The sequence below is a fragment of the Polypterus senegalus genome, chromosome 2 (assembly GCF_016835505.1).
Source record: "Polypterus senegalus isolate Bchr_013 chromosome 2, ASM1683550v1, whole genome shotgun sequence".
NCBI lineage: Eukaryota > Metazoa > Chordata > Cladistia > Polypteriformes > Polypteridae > Polypterus > Polypterus senegalus.
Genome location: NC_053155.1, coordinates 131,278,186 through 131,299,738, shown reverse-complemented (window position 1 = coordinate 131,299,738; position 21,553 = coordinate 131,278,186). Strand labels below are relative to the sequence as shown.

The 21,553-nt window shown below is 40.2% G+C and overlaps 1 protein-coding gene across 1 annotated transcript in view; it reads right to left on the bottom strand.

Annotated features, from left to right (window-relative positions):
• hikeshi (heat shock protein nuclear import factor hikeshi) overlaps positions 1-21,553 on the bottom strand; it is a 38,458-nt gene that overhangs the window by 6,356 nt on the left and 10,549 nt on the right. The window contains exons 3-4 of the mRNA XM_039744617.1: positions 19,737-19,888; positions 8,560-8,678 (exon numbers count right to left, since the gene is read on the bottom strand). Of these exons, the coding sequence (XP_039600551.1) occupies positions 8,560-8,678; positions 19,737-19,888 (271 nt within the window). The remainder of the gene's footprint in view (positions 1-8,559; positions 8,679-19,736; positions 19,889-21,553) is intronic.

Sequence of the window (21,553 nt, the reverse complement as noted above, 5' to 3'; positions counted from 1 at the left end):
AAAAAGTAAAGAGAACATTTTAAAAATAACATAACATGATTGTCAATATACAGTAATTGTTTTGTGAGTGTTATGAGTGTTGCTGTCATCAAGGATTTGATCATCATTATTTCTTTCAATCAGGTTCGTATTTGTAGGATGTGTTATGTTCAAGTTACATTCCGTGTTTGTCAATCGTTGTAAAGATAAAAGGTTTCATTCATCGATTCGTTTCTTACTGCATCAATAAACAGCTCGTCTTCCTCTTTATCTGAGACGTGACACACTGCATGCACGGGTTTTTTTACACTGTCTTCCTTTAGCGGGACATTGACTTTTTCCACTGTGTGCTTTGTTTCCGCAGTTGCTGCACTTATGAATATGCTTGTATGTATCAGACGCTTCATATTTTTTTGCTTCCTTCTCAATTGTGTAATTCGGTTTTTGTTCAGCACTCTTTGGAACTGTTGCTTTTTGTCTGTGCACTGCGTCAGTTCATGTGAGCCGCTCGGTGTATATGCATCGAAGGTTCCCAGCTGTGCTGTTGCCATCTCGTGCGATGTCCACGGCTGTATTTAATGTTAGCTAAGACCCGGCCCTTAAAAGTTTCTCTCGCAGTTTCGCTGAGTTTGTGCCAAACACCACCCTGACCATCTCATCTTCCTCTGCATAAGCATAAACCTTCACCCGCGAATATTTAGCGGCAGTGTTTCTATTGGATTGCCGCTGACGTGCAGGCACTAAATTACGGAGTTACGCCTCTCACGGGCATCGAGCAGAAGTCTATTATAGTATATGGACGAAAAAATAGGTTCCAGTTATGACCATTACGCGTAGAATTTCGAAATGCAACCTGCCAAACTTTTGTAAGTAAGCTATAAGGAATAAGCCTGCCAAATTTCAGCCTTCTACCTACACGGGAAGTTGGAGAATTAGTGATGAGTCAGTGAGTGAGTGAGTGAGTGAGTCAGTGAGGGCTTTGCCTTTTATTAGTATAGATATGTTTAAACTAAATTAAAATAACGTGTATAAAACTTAATAAAACAAATGTACACTTTTGATTCCTTACATTAGAGCTGACCCAAGAATATAAAAAAAACAAGCTTTAATTAAATTTTAAATCAAAGTTAAAAAAGTAGAGCTGCTGCAGATTATGCGGGATCAGGGAATATTACTTGAGTAAGGAGACATTTGTGATATAAGTATTACATGAATAAATGGCTTAGTACCCAAAAATGTGTCACTGATACTTTCTCATTCCCTTCTTATTCTGTTCTTTTGACGTCTCTTTTGGATGTTATATAAAACTTTTGACGCAGAAAACATGCACATTGTGAGCACAATGCATTCTTTTTTTAAAGGCTCTAACTTTTATCATGCCATTTGCCAAATTTACTTGTATGGCCAAAAATTAAAGTACAATTAAAGGTTAATATGAATTCTGAGGAGATTCCCTCTAGGCAAATTATTTTTAAGTACTTTGGTAAATTTACAGGAGTCCTGTAATTGAAATTGAAAAGCAACCTCTAATGATACATATATATCTTGTCACACACGCGCGCATGGGAGGCAGCTAAAGGGCTCGAGTGAAGGCAGTTCTGAGCCATGCCGGGATGTGGCAGAGCGCACTAACTCTCTTTCTCACTTCCCTGTAGACCTAACCCGGAGGTTCCACCTGTCTCTCTGGACGTCACTTGTGGGACCGAGCCAATGGAGACAGACCTTGCCAGCTCCGGCCCCCCTGACGTCACATCCGGGAATAAACCAATGAACGATGAACACGTGCCCGACCCTTATGACCTCACTTCCTGTCTCCCCCTTTAAAAGCCTTCCCTTTTCCCTTCTGTGTCAGTCTTGTTTTGGACTCTGTTGTAAGCACTTCAGTGCTGGTATTTAAAGGAAAAACGAAGTTGCAGCCAGGATACCGAATTACATGGGTGGCTGCCCCAAACCTTTTCTGTCTTTGTCTCGTTTTGTGACAGTGGCGTAGTCGGCAGGATGGAGAAGTCCCAGAAGAGAAGGGGACAGGACCTGCAAAACACCCAGGTGGGAGCGTACCGGGCCGAGTATTCAGGCGGGGAGGGTGCCCCGTGGTTCGGCGAGACCCGGTGCGGGCTCCGCTCCCAGCACGCAGAACTAGGCCATCTAGAGAGGCCAGGGAGTGTGCGGGTGGGGCTCACCGAATTGGGCTGCCCTGGAGGGGGGACAAGAGGGACTCAGTATGCTCTCTTGGGGGAGAGTGCCTGCCCCCCAGTGAAACCACAGCCCCTTTTACCACCTTGGGGTGCCCCAGACTGGCAGGTGAGTAAAATAACGAAGTGGAGGTTGGACCCTGAGAGGCCGACCAGTAAACAAGCCTGGTCCTTATGGGCAAAAGTATGGCAGTGGCTACGGCCCTTGGAAAACAAGCCCTACCAGGTCATTGAGCAGGTAGCGTGCTATCTGCTCCTGAAAGCACTTCCCAGGGCTTCACCCAGCCGGTCTGGGGCGTGCAGTTTGAACATGTCAGGGCTCATAGAGCTTCTGGAAACACAGAGGGCGGCCTCACACTCTGGGAGAGCAGAACCGCCCTTCTGCCAAACTCAGCCGGGTATGTCCCAAGACCTAGCCCCTCCCTGTATAACCCGGAGCTTGCATCGGCGTCCACGGCGCCGCGGGCACGCAAACCGCTTGGAGGCGAGGAGGAATGCAGGTGGAGGGGGAGGAGGGCTTGGTGTGCTCTGACAAACCCGTTGACGGTCCCGCATACAGACGTGGTGATCGTTAACGGGTTTAAAACTTCCGCTCTGCTCGATTCCGGCAGCAACATTTCCATTGTTGCCCGCCGTTTTGTGCTACCGCGACAATGGCTAAAATTCAAGACCAGTATAACCTGTGTCCACGGGGAAACCCGCTGGTACAGCACCGCCGCTGTGTCATTAGCTACGGAGGATCAGTCCAGAAAGTAACCGTGGCAATCCTTCCTGATCCTCCACACCCGGTGATACTAGGGCGGACTGGTCTGACATTAAAAGCGGTGAGACACATACCACTCCCGGGTTAAGTTGGGCCTCGTTATGGACGGAGATGAACCGTCTCAAGCTGCCTCCACGCCGTGTAATCAGCCGGCAGAGAGAGGAAGCAGCCGTCCTGGCTGACGTGGCAACTCCCGGCCGCCGCAGGCTGACACGCCATCCACCAACGCCGCGGCGGCGGAGGAAACCACGCCCATTGAGGTCGGCGCTGACCCTCTCTCCGTGTTGCGGTTTCAATTTAAAAAGACGCCGCTTCTTTCAAAGGGAGCAATGGAATGACGACTCCCTGAAGTTTGTAAAAAATGCAGTGGTCCTTGTCAATGGCCAGCGCACTAGTCAGTCGATGCCACAGGGCCCCTACTTTGTGTTAGATAATGACCTCCTTTACCGTGTAGCAATGCATGACGGGCAGGAGACGAGGCTGCTGCTAGTGCCGCGTACCTTCCTAGGTGGCCACCTGGGCACCGAAAAAACTCTGGAGCGGATCAAGCTCCGGTTTTACTGGCCAGGAATTAATGAGGAGGTTCGCCGCTTTGGCGCTTCCTGCCCGGAGTGTCAACTGCGACAGATTCCTAGGAGGGACCGTGCTCCTCTTGTTCCTATTCCCTTGATTGACGTTCCCTTCCACAGAATCGGGTCGACCTGGTGGGACCTCTAGAGCCCTCAGCCCGAGGACACAAGTACATTTTAGTCCTCGTGGATTATGCTACATACCCGACCCTGTTCTGTTGCGCCAGCTACCTCTAAAGCCATCGCGGGAATTACTAGGGTATTCGGCTGGGGATCCCCAAAGAAGTCTTGACAGACCAGGGGACCCCCTTCACCTCGGAGACGTTCAAGGAGACTGCCAGATTACTGAAAATAAAGCATTTAAAACCTCGTGTATCATCCTCAAACCGACGGATTAGTAGAGAGGTTTAATCAAACTCTCAAGCAAATGCTACGTAAGGTGGTCCAGCGAGGATGGAAGGAACTGGGATCAGCTCCTCCCCCTCGTCCTTTTTGCCTATCGGAAGTCCCACAAGCCTCCACGGGTTCTCCCCTTTGAACTACTGTATGGGCGACAACCTCGGGGCATATTGGATATTTTGAAAGAAGGCTGGGAAGAAGAGGCTCTTCCCACCACTAACATACTGGAGTATATCGCGCAGTTACGATAGATTTGGAAAGATTCGCCTGTCCTTAAAAGTCACATGGAGGAGGCTCAAGCAGCACAGGTTCGCTACTACAACCGCGCACGTCTCTTCGGGAGTTCCACCCGGAGATCGGGTCATGGTCCTAGTGCCTACCTCCCACTCTAAGTTGCTTGCCCACTGGCAGGGCCCCTCTGAGGTTAAGGAGAGGAAGGGACTGGTCGACTATTTGGTGAGTCAACCCAATCGCCGCCAAAGGAGGGTATATCATGTGAACCTGCTGAAACCGTGGAAGGACAGGGACCCGATCCCTCCTCCGCCAGCCCCGCTCACTCTTCGCCACACACACGACCTTAACTTTGGCGCAGACTTGAGACCCAGGCAACGGCAGGAGCTGGAAACAGTTATCCGGACCGCTCGAGAGGTAGTCAGTGAACACCCGGAAGGACCTCTCTGATTGAGCACAACATTGTGACAGAGCCCGGGTTGTTGTCCGAGAACGCCTGCACCGCCTTCCCGAGGCAAAAAGGCTGAAGTGGAGCTTGAGATCAAGCGCATGCTGGAACTAGGTGTAATTGAGGAGAGTTATAGTCCCTGGTCCAGCCCCATTGTGCTCGCCGGTAAGCCTGACGGAGTTGGAGGTTCTGCAATGACTTCCGCCGGCTTAACCAAGTCTCCCAATTTGATGCCTATCCAATGCCACGCGTGGGCGACCTCCTCGAGAGGCTTGGACAGGCTCAATACCTGACCACACTTGACATGACAAAGGGTACTGGCAGGTTCCTTTAACGGACTCCGAAGGAAAAACGCGTTTAGTACCCCTAGCGGACACTGGCAGTATCGTGTCCTTCCATTTGGGTTACACGGGCTCCAGCAACCTTTCAGCGCCTGGTGGACAAAGTGCTTCGCCTCATAACTCATACAGTGCTGCCTACCTAGATGACGTGGTCATCTATTCCAGCACATGGAAGGAACACCTACAGCATGTCCAAGCGGTATTACGGACACTTGGTGAGGCGGGCTCGGATTAATCCCAAGAAATGTTTCTTTGGATTAAGCGAGGCCAAATATTTAGGCTACCTGGTGGGTCGGGGTACCGTACGGCCACAGTGCTCCGAAATTGATGCCATTTTGAAATGGCCCGTCCATGAACCAAGCGGCAGGTCCAAGCCTTTCGGTTAGCCGGTACTACCGCCGGTTTGTACCCGGTTTTGGAGAAAGCGCCTTTGACTGATTTAACAAAGAAGAGGGCCCCAACATTGTGGTATGGACTGCAAAACAGACACTGCATTTGGTGACTTGAAGAAGGCCCTTACGCCCGCACCTATTTTGATGGCACCTAACTTTTCTTTGCCTTTCATCCTCCAGACGGACGCCGGACACAGGCCTGGGAGCCGTGCTGAGCCAAAGTGTCGATGGTGTCGAACACCCGTCATGTTCCTGAGCCGGAAACTGTTGGACCGGGAGACCAGGTATGCAGCGGTGGAGAGGGAGGCTCTGGCGATTAAATGGGCGATCACTCAGCTGAGGTACTACCTGTTGGGCGTGAGTTCACCCTTGTCACGGACCATGCACCTCTACAGTTGATGGCCCTGCACAAGGAGTCTAATCCGCTGGTCACCCGGTGGTTTCTTGACCTGCAGCCGTACAAGTTTTCGCTCGTTCATCGCCGGGTGCTCTCCATGCCAACGCCGATGCTCTCTCGGGTTCGACCTCTCGGTTAAGGTCGCCCGACCCGACGGGTCTGGGCTGAGGGGGGGGCCTTGTCACACACGCACGCATGGGAGGCAGCTAAAGGGCTCGAGTGAAGGCAGTTCTGAGCCATGCCGGGATGTGGCAGAGTGCACTAACTCTCTTTCTCACTTCCCTGTAGACCTAACCCGGGAGGTTCCACCTGTCTCTCTGGACGTCACTTCTGGGACCGAGCCAATGGAGACAGACCTTGCCAGCTCCGCCCCTGATGTCACATCCGGGACTAAACCAATGAACGATGAACACGTGCCCGACCTTATGACCTCACTTCCTGTCTCCCCTTTAAAAGCCTTCCCTTTTCCCTTCTGTGTCAGTCTTGTTTTGGACTCTGTTGTAAGCACTTCAGTGCTGGTATTTAAAGAAAACGGTTGCAGCCAGGATACCAAATTACATGGGTGGCTGCCCCAAACCTTTTCTGTCTTTGTCTCGTTTTGTATATATATATATATATATATATATATATATATATATATATATATACAGTATATATACAGTGATCCCTTGCTGTATCGCGGTTTGACTTTCAGGTTTTGCTCTATCGCTGATTTTATATGTAAGCATATGTAAATGTATATTATGGATTTTTCGCTGATTCGCGGATTTCTGGACAATGGGTCTTTTAATTTATGGTACATGCTTCCTCAGTTTGTTTGCCCAGTTGATTTCATACAAGGGACGCTATTGGCGGATGGCTTAGAAGCTACCCAATCAGAGCACGATACATATTAACTAAAACTCCTCAATGCTATAAGATATGCCTCCTGCGCGTGCTCGATTGTTTGCTTGTCTCTGCCTCTATCTCACCCTCTCTGACATTCTCTGCACCTGACGGAGGGGGTGTGTGCTGAGGTGTTGTTTGCACAGAAGCTTTTTGCCTAGTGGATACGGACGCTCCTCTAAGAAATGCCGCTTTATCGAGGTGCGTCCAAAAGCTCACTTATTGATTTTTTGATTGTTTGCTTTAATCTCGCGCACTTCTCTCTCTCTCTCTCTCTCTGATGTTCTCTGCGCTTGACGGAGGAGATGTGAGCAGAGGGGCTTTTTGCACAGAGGCTGTTTGCTTAGAAGATAGGGACGCTCCTGTAAAAAATGCTGAAAGGCTACCTTCGCATTGATCCCTTCATTGCCGCTGCTTTATCGCGGTGCTTGCATACTTAAAAGCTTAACAGCCCTATTGATTTTTAATTGTTTACTTTTCTCTCTCTCTGACATTCTCCGCTCCTTACGCGCACTTTGAAGAGGAAGATATGTTTGCATTCTTTTAATTGTGAGAAAGAACTGTCATCTCTGTCTTGTCATGGAGCACAGTTTAAACTTTTGACTAAAGGGTGTTATTTCATGTCTAGAGGGCTCTAATAATGTTAAAAAACGTATTTAGAAGGTCGTAAACAGGTTTTCTATGCTCTAACTGCGAAAATATTAGATTTATAAATAAAGAATCCTACTTCGTGGAAATTCATTTATCTGTCTGGAGCGGATTAACCATGATAAACAAGGGTTTACTGTATAACTGTGTGGAGAATATTTATAAACAGTGTGGGAGAGTTTCTAAGAGCTTAAAATATATAAAAATAATCATACAAACATATGGTTTCTACTTCGCGGATTTTCACCTATCGCGGGGGGTTCTGGAACGCAACCCCCGCGATCGAGGAGGGATTACTGTATATATATATTTTTATCTAAATGTTGCTTGAATGATGACAGAGTTTTGCTGTAAAGATTTATCTCAATATGCTCTTTTGTTCAATATGTCATTCTCTCTCAATACACTGCAGAACACTTAATGTTAAATAAACCAAAAAAACCTTCTGTTCTTAATTTTCGGTGTCAACATTGGCACTCTTACAACAACATTTATTTATATAGCAAGTTTTCATACAAATTATGTAGCTCCAAGTGCTTTACAAGATGAAGAAAGAAAAAAAATGAAAAAAATATAAAAAATTGTCAATGCAAATTAACAAAGAAGTATGGTCCTATGGCCAGTGAGGACAGAAAAAAAAAAAAAAACCTCCAAATGGCAGGAGAAAAAAAAAAACAAAATCTGCAGGGGTTCCAAGGCCATGAGACCTCCCAGCCCCCACTAGGCAGTCTACCTAACATAAATGATCTAATCTGACCTACAAGACTATGATCGGTGGCTCTCACCATGTTTCATGTGCCACTAACGCCTATTTAACGTTTTGACAGGTATTTTTTATAATAAGCACATTATAGTAATGGCATTGCCACAATGTGACAGTGTAAATAACGATATTAAGTGTGAGGACAGCAGAAAAATCAATTACTATACCATTTAGTGGAGTAATTTGCTGTCAGTCACTAATGGTTTGTCATTCTGAGAGGCAAATGCTTTCAACTCTAATTCTGGTCCTTTTATCTGTTTTATAGGTTTCTACAGTTTAAAAGTAAAATTATAATTACCACCACAAAGAAGAATTGCAACAAAGTGCTTAAGGGTAACATTTAGCTGTGACGTTTGTGCATACAAAGCTCTAAAAACAGAACATGTTTATTGTACAATGTTCATATCAAAGAAAAAACTTATATGCAGACTTACTATAACATTTAAGGTGATTTAAAATCAATGAAAAATTTAGGAATATGTTAATATACTATGCCTAAAACATTTGCTTGCTGATACTTAAAGAGAGACATATTCTGTAGGTTTCATTTACCATTTCATAACAACACTAGCAGGAATGAAGATCTCTGAGGAATTTGGTGTCATCTGAGATTGTGTAACTCCATAAGAAGTAGCAAAGTTACACAAACTTTCTAACATCTTCTGAGTAAACTGCAAAAAAACAGAGAAACAAATATTATATTATGTGGTAAACAAAAATATAGTCAAAAACTAAATTGGCTTGACTTAAATTTCTCCAAACCAGTTTTTACAACAGAAATTGATGATGACAAGCAAGAGAGGCAGTGAATTTATTCTAGTCCCATGTGTGAGAGTTTATAAATTGATATATAAAGTAACTGTTTTACCCAGATTCGCCAAGAGGAGTGATAAAATGTACATTACATACTTAAAATAAATACAATGATCTAACATTTATGAGCTCCTCACCATGTCAGAAAGGCATGTTATTTTTTTCAGTATTATTTAGAATCTAGTGCTTAAGAGTTTATTAAACCCTTGCAAACTTTTACTTGTGAAATTAAGTGTAAGATTTAGAGAAATAGAAGAAATTTTGTACCATAAAATAATTCATATTGCAATAATAATAATTTTACACCAAAAAGACAATTCAATCGAACAGTAATAATTACCTCAATGGTTCAGTAATAACACTGAAATGTTATAGGAAGATTAGAATGCACCATAGTTGTAAACATACAACTCAATCAATTAAGCCGATGTCACATTACACAACTTTTTGTCATGGGGTATATTAAATTTGCTGACTGCCATCACTGAACCTGCTGCTGTAATATGCCAAATTACATGATTAAAATTGCAGTGCATGTCACATTTACTGACCAACTGCCAAACTTCCACCACTCGCCCCTTTATCTGACAGCCAGCTGCATGTTACCTGAAGGAGCCAGTGATGTAAAAATGGGTGACAGCTGCAGAAAATTCATCAGCAATCTCATCCATTTATTTCTTTTTTCCATTCTGTTATGGCAAGTAAAATATGAGATAAAACAAAAAAAAACTAACATTTTAAACAAATTACTAACTTCAAGTTATGTCCAATATTGCACAAAAATATCAGAAAAAAATAAAAATTCTACTGAGGAAACATCAAGTTCTTTGACAGAAACACCAGTCTGTCCACAGCATATGGCTTCAGAGCAGCACAATTACATGTTACAATATTTCCTACGGTGCTAAATGCCCTCTTAAAAGGACTGCTTGAGGCAGAAAGGCACAGGTACTTTTTTTTGCACATTTCCCAAATTTTATGTTTTCCACCATTCAAGTGGATTTCCATCACTGTCCACCTGAGGTATCATCAAGTAACTCTTGATCTCTTTTACAATGGCAGAGAGTACAGACTCACCTTCTCTGAATTCCTGTGTTTTTTTTTTTTTTTAATAAATAGCTGCCAAAGGACATTTCTTTTTTGCTCCCTCCTTTGTGCCATCACCTGCTCCAACTTATGCAGCCACTGGGCTGGGATGGAGCGGGGCAAGGAGGTGGGGATCTGTACCAGTGTTTTAAATAATGTAAGAAAAAAAAATGTGCTTGTGAAATAAAACACACCCGATAGGCAAGTAATAATTAGTTCAAACTGATTTTTTTTTTTGCCTGAAACTGATGTGGGCTCCAAACTAGATCAATTTCAGTTAAATTGCATTTTATAGTGGAACCCAGATTACTCACTAATAGTAATATGAAGCCTATCTCTAAAACAAAGAAGCCTCTTCCAGTTGTTAATCCGTACTGCATTGACAATATCAGCCCCGCTGTCTAATGTCATGCAAACCATGTGGTCTTCTAGCAGCAGCCATGATGCCAGCGCATCTTTCAGACCTTCAGATTGCAACTGTATGTTCTTCTGGGAAGTAGGATTTTTGCAAACAGTAGCTTTGCAGCTGCCAAATTTTGTTTATGAAATACACTGTCAAGGAGAGGTATGTCTTGGATGTTTGGTTTGACCATCAAGCTTCACAGGTGGCGCAGTGGTAGTGCTGCTGCTTTGCAGTGAGGAGACTGTGGAAGATAGTGGGTTTGCTTCCCGGTTCCTCCCTGTGTAGATAGCACTTTGAGTACTGAGAAAAGCGCTATATAAATGTAATGAATTATTATTATTTTTATTATTATTATTATTATTAAAGCCATTGTTGTGGCAAAATATGAAACTTTCAGCAGTTTATGAATCATAAAATTTAGGGAGAGCTGTTTGACCAAAATTTTATCTGCCAAGCAATGTGCATCTTGTGGCTAAAGTATTCAAAAGTCTCTCAACCGCTTCAACTGGCACCATATTTTTGGGACGTAATTGTGACAGTTTTCTTAAATATCTTATACTCAAAATCTGGTTTCGTTTTTGATTATTTTTAACAGGATGTAGCTAAGATACTTCTAACATTAAAAAAATATATTTCCATATTCATTAAAGGACAAGCTTTGTATTTTTCAAATCAAAAGTTATTTCTTCACAAACATAGTATGAAACACCTTCTGTGTTTCCAAAGTATGTTTCTGACAACAAAACGGAACTGTAAATATTTGTTTTATCACATATTTCTGGTACTATTTTTCTCAAGGTAAGGTTGCATTTTCTATTTGAATGTGTATTAGCATTGACTTTGAAGGAGTTCTCATATAAATATGTAATTAAATCAACACCGTACAAAGAACAAGGCATAAAAGTTTACTGTTATTTTATATCTTTTCATAAGCCATGCCACCGGATAAGGTGAAAGGTTATTGTGGAGGAAGAGAAGCGCTGAAGGAACACGCACAGCTGTTTTTCTTTTAAAATGTCGGAATCTCATAATATTGGTCTTGTTTTGTTTGAAAGTGAGATGTATTAGCTGTTTTACAACATGTGTGTAATATCAAGATGTGGCTCAATGCTCAATAACTTTCTTGTTTTCAAAAATGGACGTATTTAGCAAGTTTTTTAGCTTTCATATTCTGTTGGTTCTCTGTGCTCCACAGACACTATTATAAAGTGCCAATGCTTTACCCTGTGCAGGATCACAGGGGAAACTAATACATAAATACAAAAATAAAACATAAATATTTTTGTCAACTAAAAATAAAAAATATATTATGAAGAAAAACTAAAGCTGAACTTCCAAGTAAGATCAGAAATAATCTAGAAATAAAAATGAGCATAAAATGGGGATTTCACCATTATTTTTTAATAGCATAGATCTCCATTCCGTATTAAGTAGCGAAAATGAAAGATTTGATTTGGGAAATGGCCCAGCATGACTCATCCATACCTATCCATCTAACCTTTCAAAATATTATCTAGTTGAGCCTAAAGGACCCCAAATGCTACTGTCTACCATGTTTCCTCTTCTCCTCGGTCTGCCTAAACTGAAAAGATTAAAGCAGTTTAATGAATTATCATAGCTCAACTACGCTTGTTGCTAGAAAGAGGCTCCTGTTGTTGGCAGCATGTGAAGTCACCACTTCCATTTTAATTAAAAGACCATCTTCAGATTTTGAAAAAGGAAAGGCATCTGGCAACAGAAAAAAAAAGACTCCCTGGGCAACGACTTGTTTTAAAGAATTTATACATACTGTAATTACCTTGAACTGACCAGTGACCTTAGTATTAGTTTGCACTTTCTGGCAAGTTTTATCAAGCATATCAGGTCATGCCTTTTCTTGGATCACAATTCAGTCTAACAATCACTAATTCCTTTTGCTCATATAAGCAGGTGAAATGTTAACGCGTCACGGACAGATCTATCCAGTTGTGACAGCTAAACATTGCAGGAAGTAATATAAATCCACTGCAAATCCTCTTAATCCACTGGTGAAAACTACATAAAGCTAAGATTACAAGACTCACCAACTTTCCTTGGAAAGAAGTACTTGTGCATTCAAGAAATATGTGGTTCCTCAGAGAGGGCATTTAGCACAGGTGACCATATTGTCACATGTGAGAGGTCATCATGTGATCTTTTTAGACAGTAATTTGTGATTTTATTGATATATCTATTTACAGTATGCTAGTTTACTTTTACTAGACTGCTGAATACTGGACAGACTTTTAATTTTAAACTAAAAAGATTATTTATTGGAGAGGTCATTTTCTGTCTCAGAATTTCAAAGGACAAGAGATTTGCATAGTAAAATACTCTTCTCCCAGGCTTTGAAAATAGGGAATATAATAACTCTAGGTTGTTGAACATCATTCTTTCTTTTTTACACTTTGGCCATGGTGTGTATTCAACTAGATTGTGCCTGCTTAGTAAGGCTGGCATCACATTGCAGAACTTAACACAACTTTTACTTAGTGAGCATGTCGAATTTAATTACTGCACTTGCTGCATTTTCAATTTTGCTACCTCTGACCATGTCAAATGATACAACTGGAAATCACAGGGCTGAGTGAAATTAGGTCACAACTTGTAGTCTGCACCATGCTGGCAGTCCCACATTGTTGTCTTTTGTTGGCAGCCAATCAATTTGGAATAAGCTACAATCTTTTTCCTTTTTTAATTCTGTCATGGTACAACAAACAGAAAACATCAAACAGACATTTGTGCTGGCTGTAGAGTTCAACAATGCCTCGCCATCGTTTGTGTTGTCCAAACCACTTGCTTTACTTCATTATTTGTAGCCGTCAAGGTTATTCCCTGTTTCTGAGCATTTAATTCATTGTATCTCCTAATGGTGCCTATTGCCTGTTAACTTGCAGGGTTAGACTCACAATCTAACCCTATAACCTAAGAATCGTTATGATAAAATTAACTATTTCAATCTTGCTGTACCAATTGCTCAGAATGACCGATTTGCTGGAGGTATCACTCTACATAACTGCAAACAACTGACTTTGACTGTCTGCAATTTGATTTTTCTTATATTAAGTAAATGAAAGCTACAACTGAAAATAATTGGAAAAGTAATGTAGTGTCATGCTGGCTTAACTCATGACCTTGACTTTTACAGTAAATGTTTATTCTCTAAAACAGGTATGTATTGTGAATCATGATATGATATGCAAATACTGAATATTCATATACACATTATTTTCGCCTTATCACTGTACTGTGCATAATATTATTATTCATCTAACACTCTGAGACTCTGGTGATTGCGCAGTACCCCTCAAAAGTGCATGACTATCAAGTTAAATTCTCATTCCACACTCTCAGATGATTGCGCTAAATTCACACAGTGGACCCCCAAAGAAGAAAGATAGATGGACACAAAAACCTTCACCCATGGGTTGTGAACACACCACCATGTGAAAAAGAAGGTTGTGATACCATAAAGGTTGAGAAACATTGTTCTAGAGTTTCTCCTTGTGACTGGTTGGGTTTTCCACCAGTACTCTATCTTTCTTACACATCCCAATGCCCAATGTATTAGGTCAACTAGCAATTCTAAGCTGGTCCAGTATGAATGTGCGATTATGGGCACTTACCCAATGATGAACCAGCATCCCATCCAAGAGGTGGGTGTATTGCTGGGATGGACACAACCACCTTGCAACCCTGGTACAAAAAATGTTTGGTTTTTTTTTTTTTTTACATCTTTTCTGCTTCTCAAAAAATGTCCTTGCTTCTGCGTGTGTTGTTTTCAACAAAAATGTAGTCAGTCTGGACAAATCCAGGTTAATACATATGTTTTAAGGTGCACAGACAGCCATCTAGAAGAAAGCAGCTGCTCACATTGATGTCAAAATAACCATTTTTTTTCTAAATCTGCAGTCTGAATCGGCATACACAAAAAATATACATTGGCACTTACCTTAGAAATATAATCTTCAGTTTGGACAGGATTTCTCTAGGTGCACTACTCAAGCCAGTAATTCATGTGTTTAATTAATTTAACCACTATAAACTTTGTGAGGTTTCCATCCATCCATCCATCCATTACCTAACCCGCTGATCCGATAATCACGGGGTCTGCTGGAGCCAATCCCAGCCAACACAGGGCACAGGAGGGTGCCAACCCACCGCAGGACACACACAAACACACCCACACACCAAGCACACACTAGGGCCAATTTAGAATCTCCACCTAACCTGCATGTCTTTGGATTGTGGGAGGAAACTACACCGGAAGCCATGCAAACTCCACGCAGGGAGGACCGGAAGCGAATTCAGGTCTTTAATTAAGGCAACCACTATACCTGCCCCCACTTTGTGAGGTTTAGTGAATGTATTTTCACTCAGTCACAAATGAAATATTGCTTATTATCTCTCCATAACTTGTATATACTGTATATTTATATTATCCTGAATAATTTGTACACTCTTTAGGCATTCATCTTGTGTATACAAGTTAAGGTCACTATTTCATACACATACCAATATGTGACACAGTATGTTTCTTTGTTGCTATGCTGACACTTTGGTTACCTTTAAGGTGCTGCCCACTGTTGTGTGAAGTTGTAGGAGATTTTTAGAAGTTCACGCTCCAACTGCAAAGTACGTGACGCAAGTCACGTTTGCAAATTCTTCTGTTCAAAGTAAAACTAATCAAGTGTGCTAGCTCTCTGCTCATTGATTATGATAGTATTTTTTCTCTTAAAAGACAACATAAAAAACAAAGCAGCACAGTGATACAGAGGTTAATGACACTGACTAACAAATTCAGCATTGCAGGTTTGAATGTTTAGTCACCACTTATGTGGATTTAACACATTCTCCATGGGTGCATGCGTGTTTGTATGTTTGTGGAGGTCTTATGGGTACTCTACCCAATGATTTGCATGTAAGGTTGACAGGCAATTGTAAATTGTTTTGTGATGGTATGAATGGGCCCTGAAATAGACATATATCCTTTGTAGGGTCTGATGAGCTGGATTCTGCATGGATTGGTTACAGTCCCCACATGACTCTGAACTGGATTAAGCAGATTCAAAAATGTTTAAATACATTATTAAAAAGAATTAAAATATGATTGTCTTTACTTTTAAACACAGTTTGGTCTGAAACATTATATTCTACAGTGTTTTAAATAAGTTTATACATGCTGCATGTCCTCTACTGTTCCATTTGTCTCATATGAGTAAAGATTGTCTTATGCTATAATTACTTTAACTAATTCATTGAGTTTTCATCAATAATTAATCAATAGTTGGAATTGAGAGAATTTTCTAGTGTGTACAGTGAAAATATAGGTGTTTCAAAGATGTGTATTAAGTTATCAAGCAACTCTAAACTCATTTGATGTAAATAAATGCAAGACTGTACTCTGCAGCACATTCAATGTTTTTTTCTGTCTTGTAGCCCTTTCTCCCCGGTAAGAAACCGGCTTCCCATAACACTCAACTGAATAACTGGGTTATAAAACGGTTGGATAATTATTTTTATATGCTATTTTACCAACCTAAGTTAATGTTTTATGTGATCCTAAAATACATGGCTACCAATCAAACTTGCTTGCAAGTTTCTTTTTACCCTCTATTTAATCAAACTTGGTCTGAAATTGTGCAAAATGAATCATAACTCAGAGTGATGAAACATATTTAAAATTACACCAAGTTGATGTTAATTCTCCACAACTATAGTACACATTAATTTGCCACATGAAATTCTATTCTAAAGTGAAGCAATTTTTTATGGCTTTCACAAAATACCTAGTCTATTTTTTCAGTTAAAATGGAGTTCAAGGGGCATGCATCCCAATGTATAGATGCGATGCTCTGCAAAAACGTGTGCCAAATATGATACAGCAGTAGGGCTCTCAGTATGCTAGGAAATCATTCGAATGAGTCGAGTGACAATATGCAACTGAAAACGTAAACACTCTGCATATGCATAGGCAAATCATATTTTTTCTTAGGTCATGTGTACTCAAATTCTATTTTTTATATGCAATGTCATCGTTCATAATGAACCACATTACCAACACCTCATATACAATCAAGTTGCAAGTTGCATCAGTTTTTCTGGCTGTAGCCACTATGCAATCTGAGATGTGCATCAGCGTAAAAAAAAAATATATATATATGTATATATATATCACATTTTCATACATTGTCAGGTCTGCCATGAGTGTGCCACCTTCCACAATTGTACTCTTCATCCATGGCCTACTCCTTCCAATCTGACGCTGTGTGAAAAACATTGTAATGCCATTTCCAGTGATTTTATATACAGTGGTGTGAAAAACTATTTGCCCCCTTCCTGATTTCTTATTCTTTTGCATGTTTGTCACACAAAATGTTTCTGATCATCAAACACATTTAACCATTAGTCAAATATAACATAAGTAAACACAAAATGCAGTTTTTAAATGATGGTTTTTATTATTTAGGGAGAAAAAATCCAAACCTATATGGCCCTGTGTGAAAAAGTAATTGCCCCCTGAACCTAATAACTGGTTGGGCCACCCTTAGCAGCAATAACTGCAATCAAGCGTTTGCGATAACTTGCAATGAGTCTTTTACAGCGCTCTGCAGGAATTTTGGCCTACTCAATCTTTGCAGAATTGTTGTAATTCAGCTTTATTTGAGGGTTTTCTAGCATGAACCGCCTTTTTAAGGTCATGCCATAGCATCTCAATTGGATTCAGGTCAGGACTTTGACTAGGCCACTCCAAAGTCTTCATTTAGTTTTTCTTCAGCCATTCAGAGGTGGATTTGCTGGTGTATTTTGGGTCATTGTCCTGTTGCAGCACCCAAGATCGCTTCAGCTTGAGTTGACGAACAGATGGCCGGACATTCTCCTTCAGGATTTTTTGGTAGACAGTAGAATTCATGGTTCCATCTATCACAGCAAGCCTTCCAGGTTCTGAAGCAGCAAAACAACCCCAGACCATCACACTACCACCACCATATTTTACTGTTGGTATGATGTTCTTTTTCTGAAATGCTGTGTTCCTTTTACGCCAGATGTAACGGGACATTTGCCTTCCAAAAGTTCAACTTTTGTCTCATCAGTCCACAAGGTATTTTCTCAAAAGTCTTGGCAATCATTGAGATGTTTCTTAGCAAAATTGAGACGAGCCCTAATGTTCTTTTTGCTTAACAGTGGTTTGCGTCTTGAAAATCTGCCATGCAGGCCGTTTTTGCCCAGTCTCTTTCTTATGGTGGAGTCATGAACACTGACCTTAATTGAGGCAAGTGAGGCCTGCAGTTCTTTAGATGTTGTCCTGGGGTCTTTTGTGACCTCTTGGATGAGTTGTCTCTCTGCGCTCTTGGGGTAATTTTGGTCGGCCGGCCACTCCTGGGAAGGTTCACCACTGTTCCATGTTTTTGCCATTTGTGGATAATGGCTCTCACTGTGGTTCGCTGGAGTCCCAAAGCTTTAGAAATGGCTTTATAACCTTTACCAGACTGATAGATCTCAATTACTTCTGTTCTCATTTGTTCCTGAATTTCTTTGGGTCTTGGCATGATGTCTAGCTTTTGAGGTGCTTTTGGTCTACTTCTCTGTGTCAGGCAGCTCCTATTTAAGTGATTTCTTGATTGAAACAGGGGTGGCAGTAATCAGGCCTGGGGGTGGCTACGGAAATTGAACTCAAGTGTGATACACCACAGTTAGGTTATTTTTTAACAAGGGGGCAATTACTTTTTCACACAGGGCCATGTAGGTTTGGATTTTTTTTCTCCCTATATAATAAAAACCATCATTTAAAAACTGCATTTTGTGTTTACTTGTGCTATATTTGACTAATGGTTAAATGTGTTTGATGATCAGAAACATTTTGTGTGACAAACATGCAAAAGAATAAGAAATCAGGAAGGGGGCAAATAGTTTTTAACACCACTGTATAAATTTACTTAACCGAATTCATGAACCATGGAACCCAATGGGTGGGGTAAGTGGCGGGGGCTACTATTTACATATTATTTTGTGCACTGCTAAATGTTACAAAAATTTATGGAGTGGCAGTAGGGTGCAAGGTAGTTAATCGTTCACTTAACAGTTCCATTGTACTTTGTATACATTTCAGTTTTTATTGAAGCTTTAGATTTTTAAAAGAGCCAAGGCCACCTGCATGTTGATAATAAGTTCGTAATGCCAATCAACACTTAGCATTACACACTTTCTGTGGCATGTTGTGTGCACATTGTGGAAATGAAAAAGGCACATTATGTGATAGTTCTAAACCATGACAAAAGAGATTTAAGCACTACAAACCAATTATCAAATTGTATACCACATGTTAAATTGCTGAGGAATAACAACAACAGAGGGCAATGTTTTTGAGTGAGTAAAAGTAATTAGTAACTGTCATTGCTTCTTTCAGTAGACATATATTCAAGGTTATAATATAATGAGGTAGTTATGAGCCATGATTCATAGCAATTTTAAATTAACTTTGAATTTTTTTCATTATAGCATTGTTGAACCCTGCTGCTGGTGCAATCACATGCAAATATCAAATCCCATACCAGCCTCTATGTACAGTATTCACACAATCAACACCCTGCTGCAGATGCTCTCTGTAATCTATGAATGAAATAACTGGAGTGCTTCAAGTTTTTTCAGATTTGTCTATGATCTTCAATACACAAAAGACTGTGAGCGGTTTTAAGTGAGACATTATTTTTGGTGATTATTGTCTAGTTGTCTACAGAACAGAGACAGTAATTCACACCTGGTCATAAACATTTAATGATGATAATAACAGTGGTTGGAAATGATTGTTTGAGGTAATATGTATACTTTAGGGAAAAGCATGTCACCAAGGCTGAAAGGCAGTAATCTGAACTAGACAGCTGTTCTTATTTTAAAGCAGCTGAATCTTGCAAAAATGTTTTAACATTCCTAAAATGATATGGATATGCAAATTTACAACAGAGTATTTGTGCTGTCTCAAGATGCAGATCAATAATTAATAAAACTGTTGGCTTGAAAAATGGACATATTAGGTACGTTTAAGGCTTTTGTTTTCATGTTTCGGCTTATGCCCCTTTGGTTTAAACCAAATGAACAGACATCATATATTTTCTTTTTTTCAGTTTATAAAACATGCTCAGTTTAGCGGACAGCTGCATGTGGCAAGTTACATATATCAGATATTGACTATGAAAAGATTATCTCAACTTGACAAATAGTGATATTATCTATGAAACTGTACTTTTTTAGACTTGGAAAAACAAGTATGCAGATTTTACAGAATTACTGTACCCAGGTCTTTTTTCTTGAGCATAACCACTTAAGAAACCAGAATAAAGATACACTGTCCACACATAGTTATACAATATCTACAGTATATACACCTAACCTGAAACAAGCTCAGAATTACCTGTGTAAATGAATCAACTGCAGATACAGCTGCACTAGCCACTGGAGTCTGCTGAATCAGTTGCTCTAAAGGCTCAATAGACACCCCAACCTGAGCAACTGAAGCAGTCTGTGGAAGAGCCATCATTCCAAATGGATGCTGTCCTCCTTCACCTAGAATAATTCAGACAGCAAAAGCAAAGCAGTCTATCAGACAGAAACCCGTAACACAAAAAATGAACATGCAAACAAATAAACTAGAATTAGATTACTTTAAATTAGATATCAAAAGCTTCAAATCTTCCTTGTTAAAAAACATTACCCTATAATATTTCATACTATGCATGACTAATTGTGGTATTAATGTTTATTCAATATGAACGACCTCTGCAAGGTTCTAACAGTGATTTAACCACATTAAAACTCTATTTTGTTTATAAACTTATATTTTAAAACTGAAATTAAAAATGCAAATGCTTCTGAAGAAAAAAAACATTTCAGAAATTCAAGTAACTATCAGAAAGGCCATCTTTCAATTCAATGATTTAAAATATCAAGACATAATTAATAATACTCTAGTTCTGACCAAGACCTAAACTTAAATAAATATAACCCAAAGTGGCAAACACTTAACAGATTTCACTTAGTCATTTTTATTTCAGGGGTAGCAGAGCCATACAGGGCTTAGCACTGATGCCTCATGAATCCACCTTTGGTACAAATTCCACATCCAGTAATTGTCCTTGTGGAGTTTGCACATCCTTCCTGTTTCTCGATTTTTCCATCTTCCTACTATATAAGCAAAGATGTCATGATTAGGATAATAGGAGACATCAAATGTATATAAAAATGCATATTTTCCATGTTTGATTATTATTTTTTGTTTAATGTTTTTCTGTTTCCTAATTGATTGTATTGCTAGACATTTATCTACTTGCATTTTCTGGTTAATACTTGTGCTACAGAAATCTGTACTTTTATGACTTTTGCTCCTCAGTGTTTGCATGTATATTAATTTTCTTTGACTTTAGTTTTTTGGCATCTTCATTTTTTGTGTATATTTTCATGTCCAATGTGCAATACCACTTCCCCATATAGATGTGGGGTTTTTTGATTGAAGCTGATGAAATCATTAAGATATTGATTTGTAAAATTCTGCAAAATGGGTTAACTTATCATATACTGTATATTATCTAATATACACTTTTTCATTAAATTTATTTAAAAATGACAATTTTTTTCACTGTTTTTGTACTTATTTTACATTGGCTACACAAGATATACTAATGCTGTTGTGTACAGTGTCCTGTTTTATTTTCCCACTTTCTGGCTTATTTCTGTAAGTAAGCTTATTCTTGGTCAAGCTAATGTGCAGAAGCCATGTGTGAGAAAAGTACATACCTTGTGTTTTTATGTTATGAGTACATTTTGAGCAGATGTTGCTAATCAAATACTCTTGATTCATTAATGATGACAAAGTGTTACCACCTCTGTATAAAAGCTGAAATTCCACAAGCTCAGTCTGGAGCACTCAGGTTTATGGTAACACCATACCAAAAACCATCTGCAATGATCTCAGGGAAGCACCTGTTGCTGCTCATTTGTCTGGGAAGGGTTATAATGGCATTCTTTCTTCTGTGTTTGGCTCTCTCTCTCTGCTCCTTAAATATATGTGAAATTCACACTGAAAGAATCTTTAAATGTGTTTCTTCTTAAATGTGATCTAATGACATGACATGACACCAGTCCTGAACTGCCCTGTTAAGCAAACCACTCAAGTAGATTTGGTGCTACTTGAAATTTCTAACAATCTTCACTGTTTAAAAACATAATTTTAGC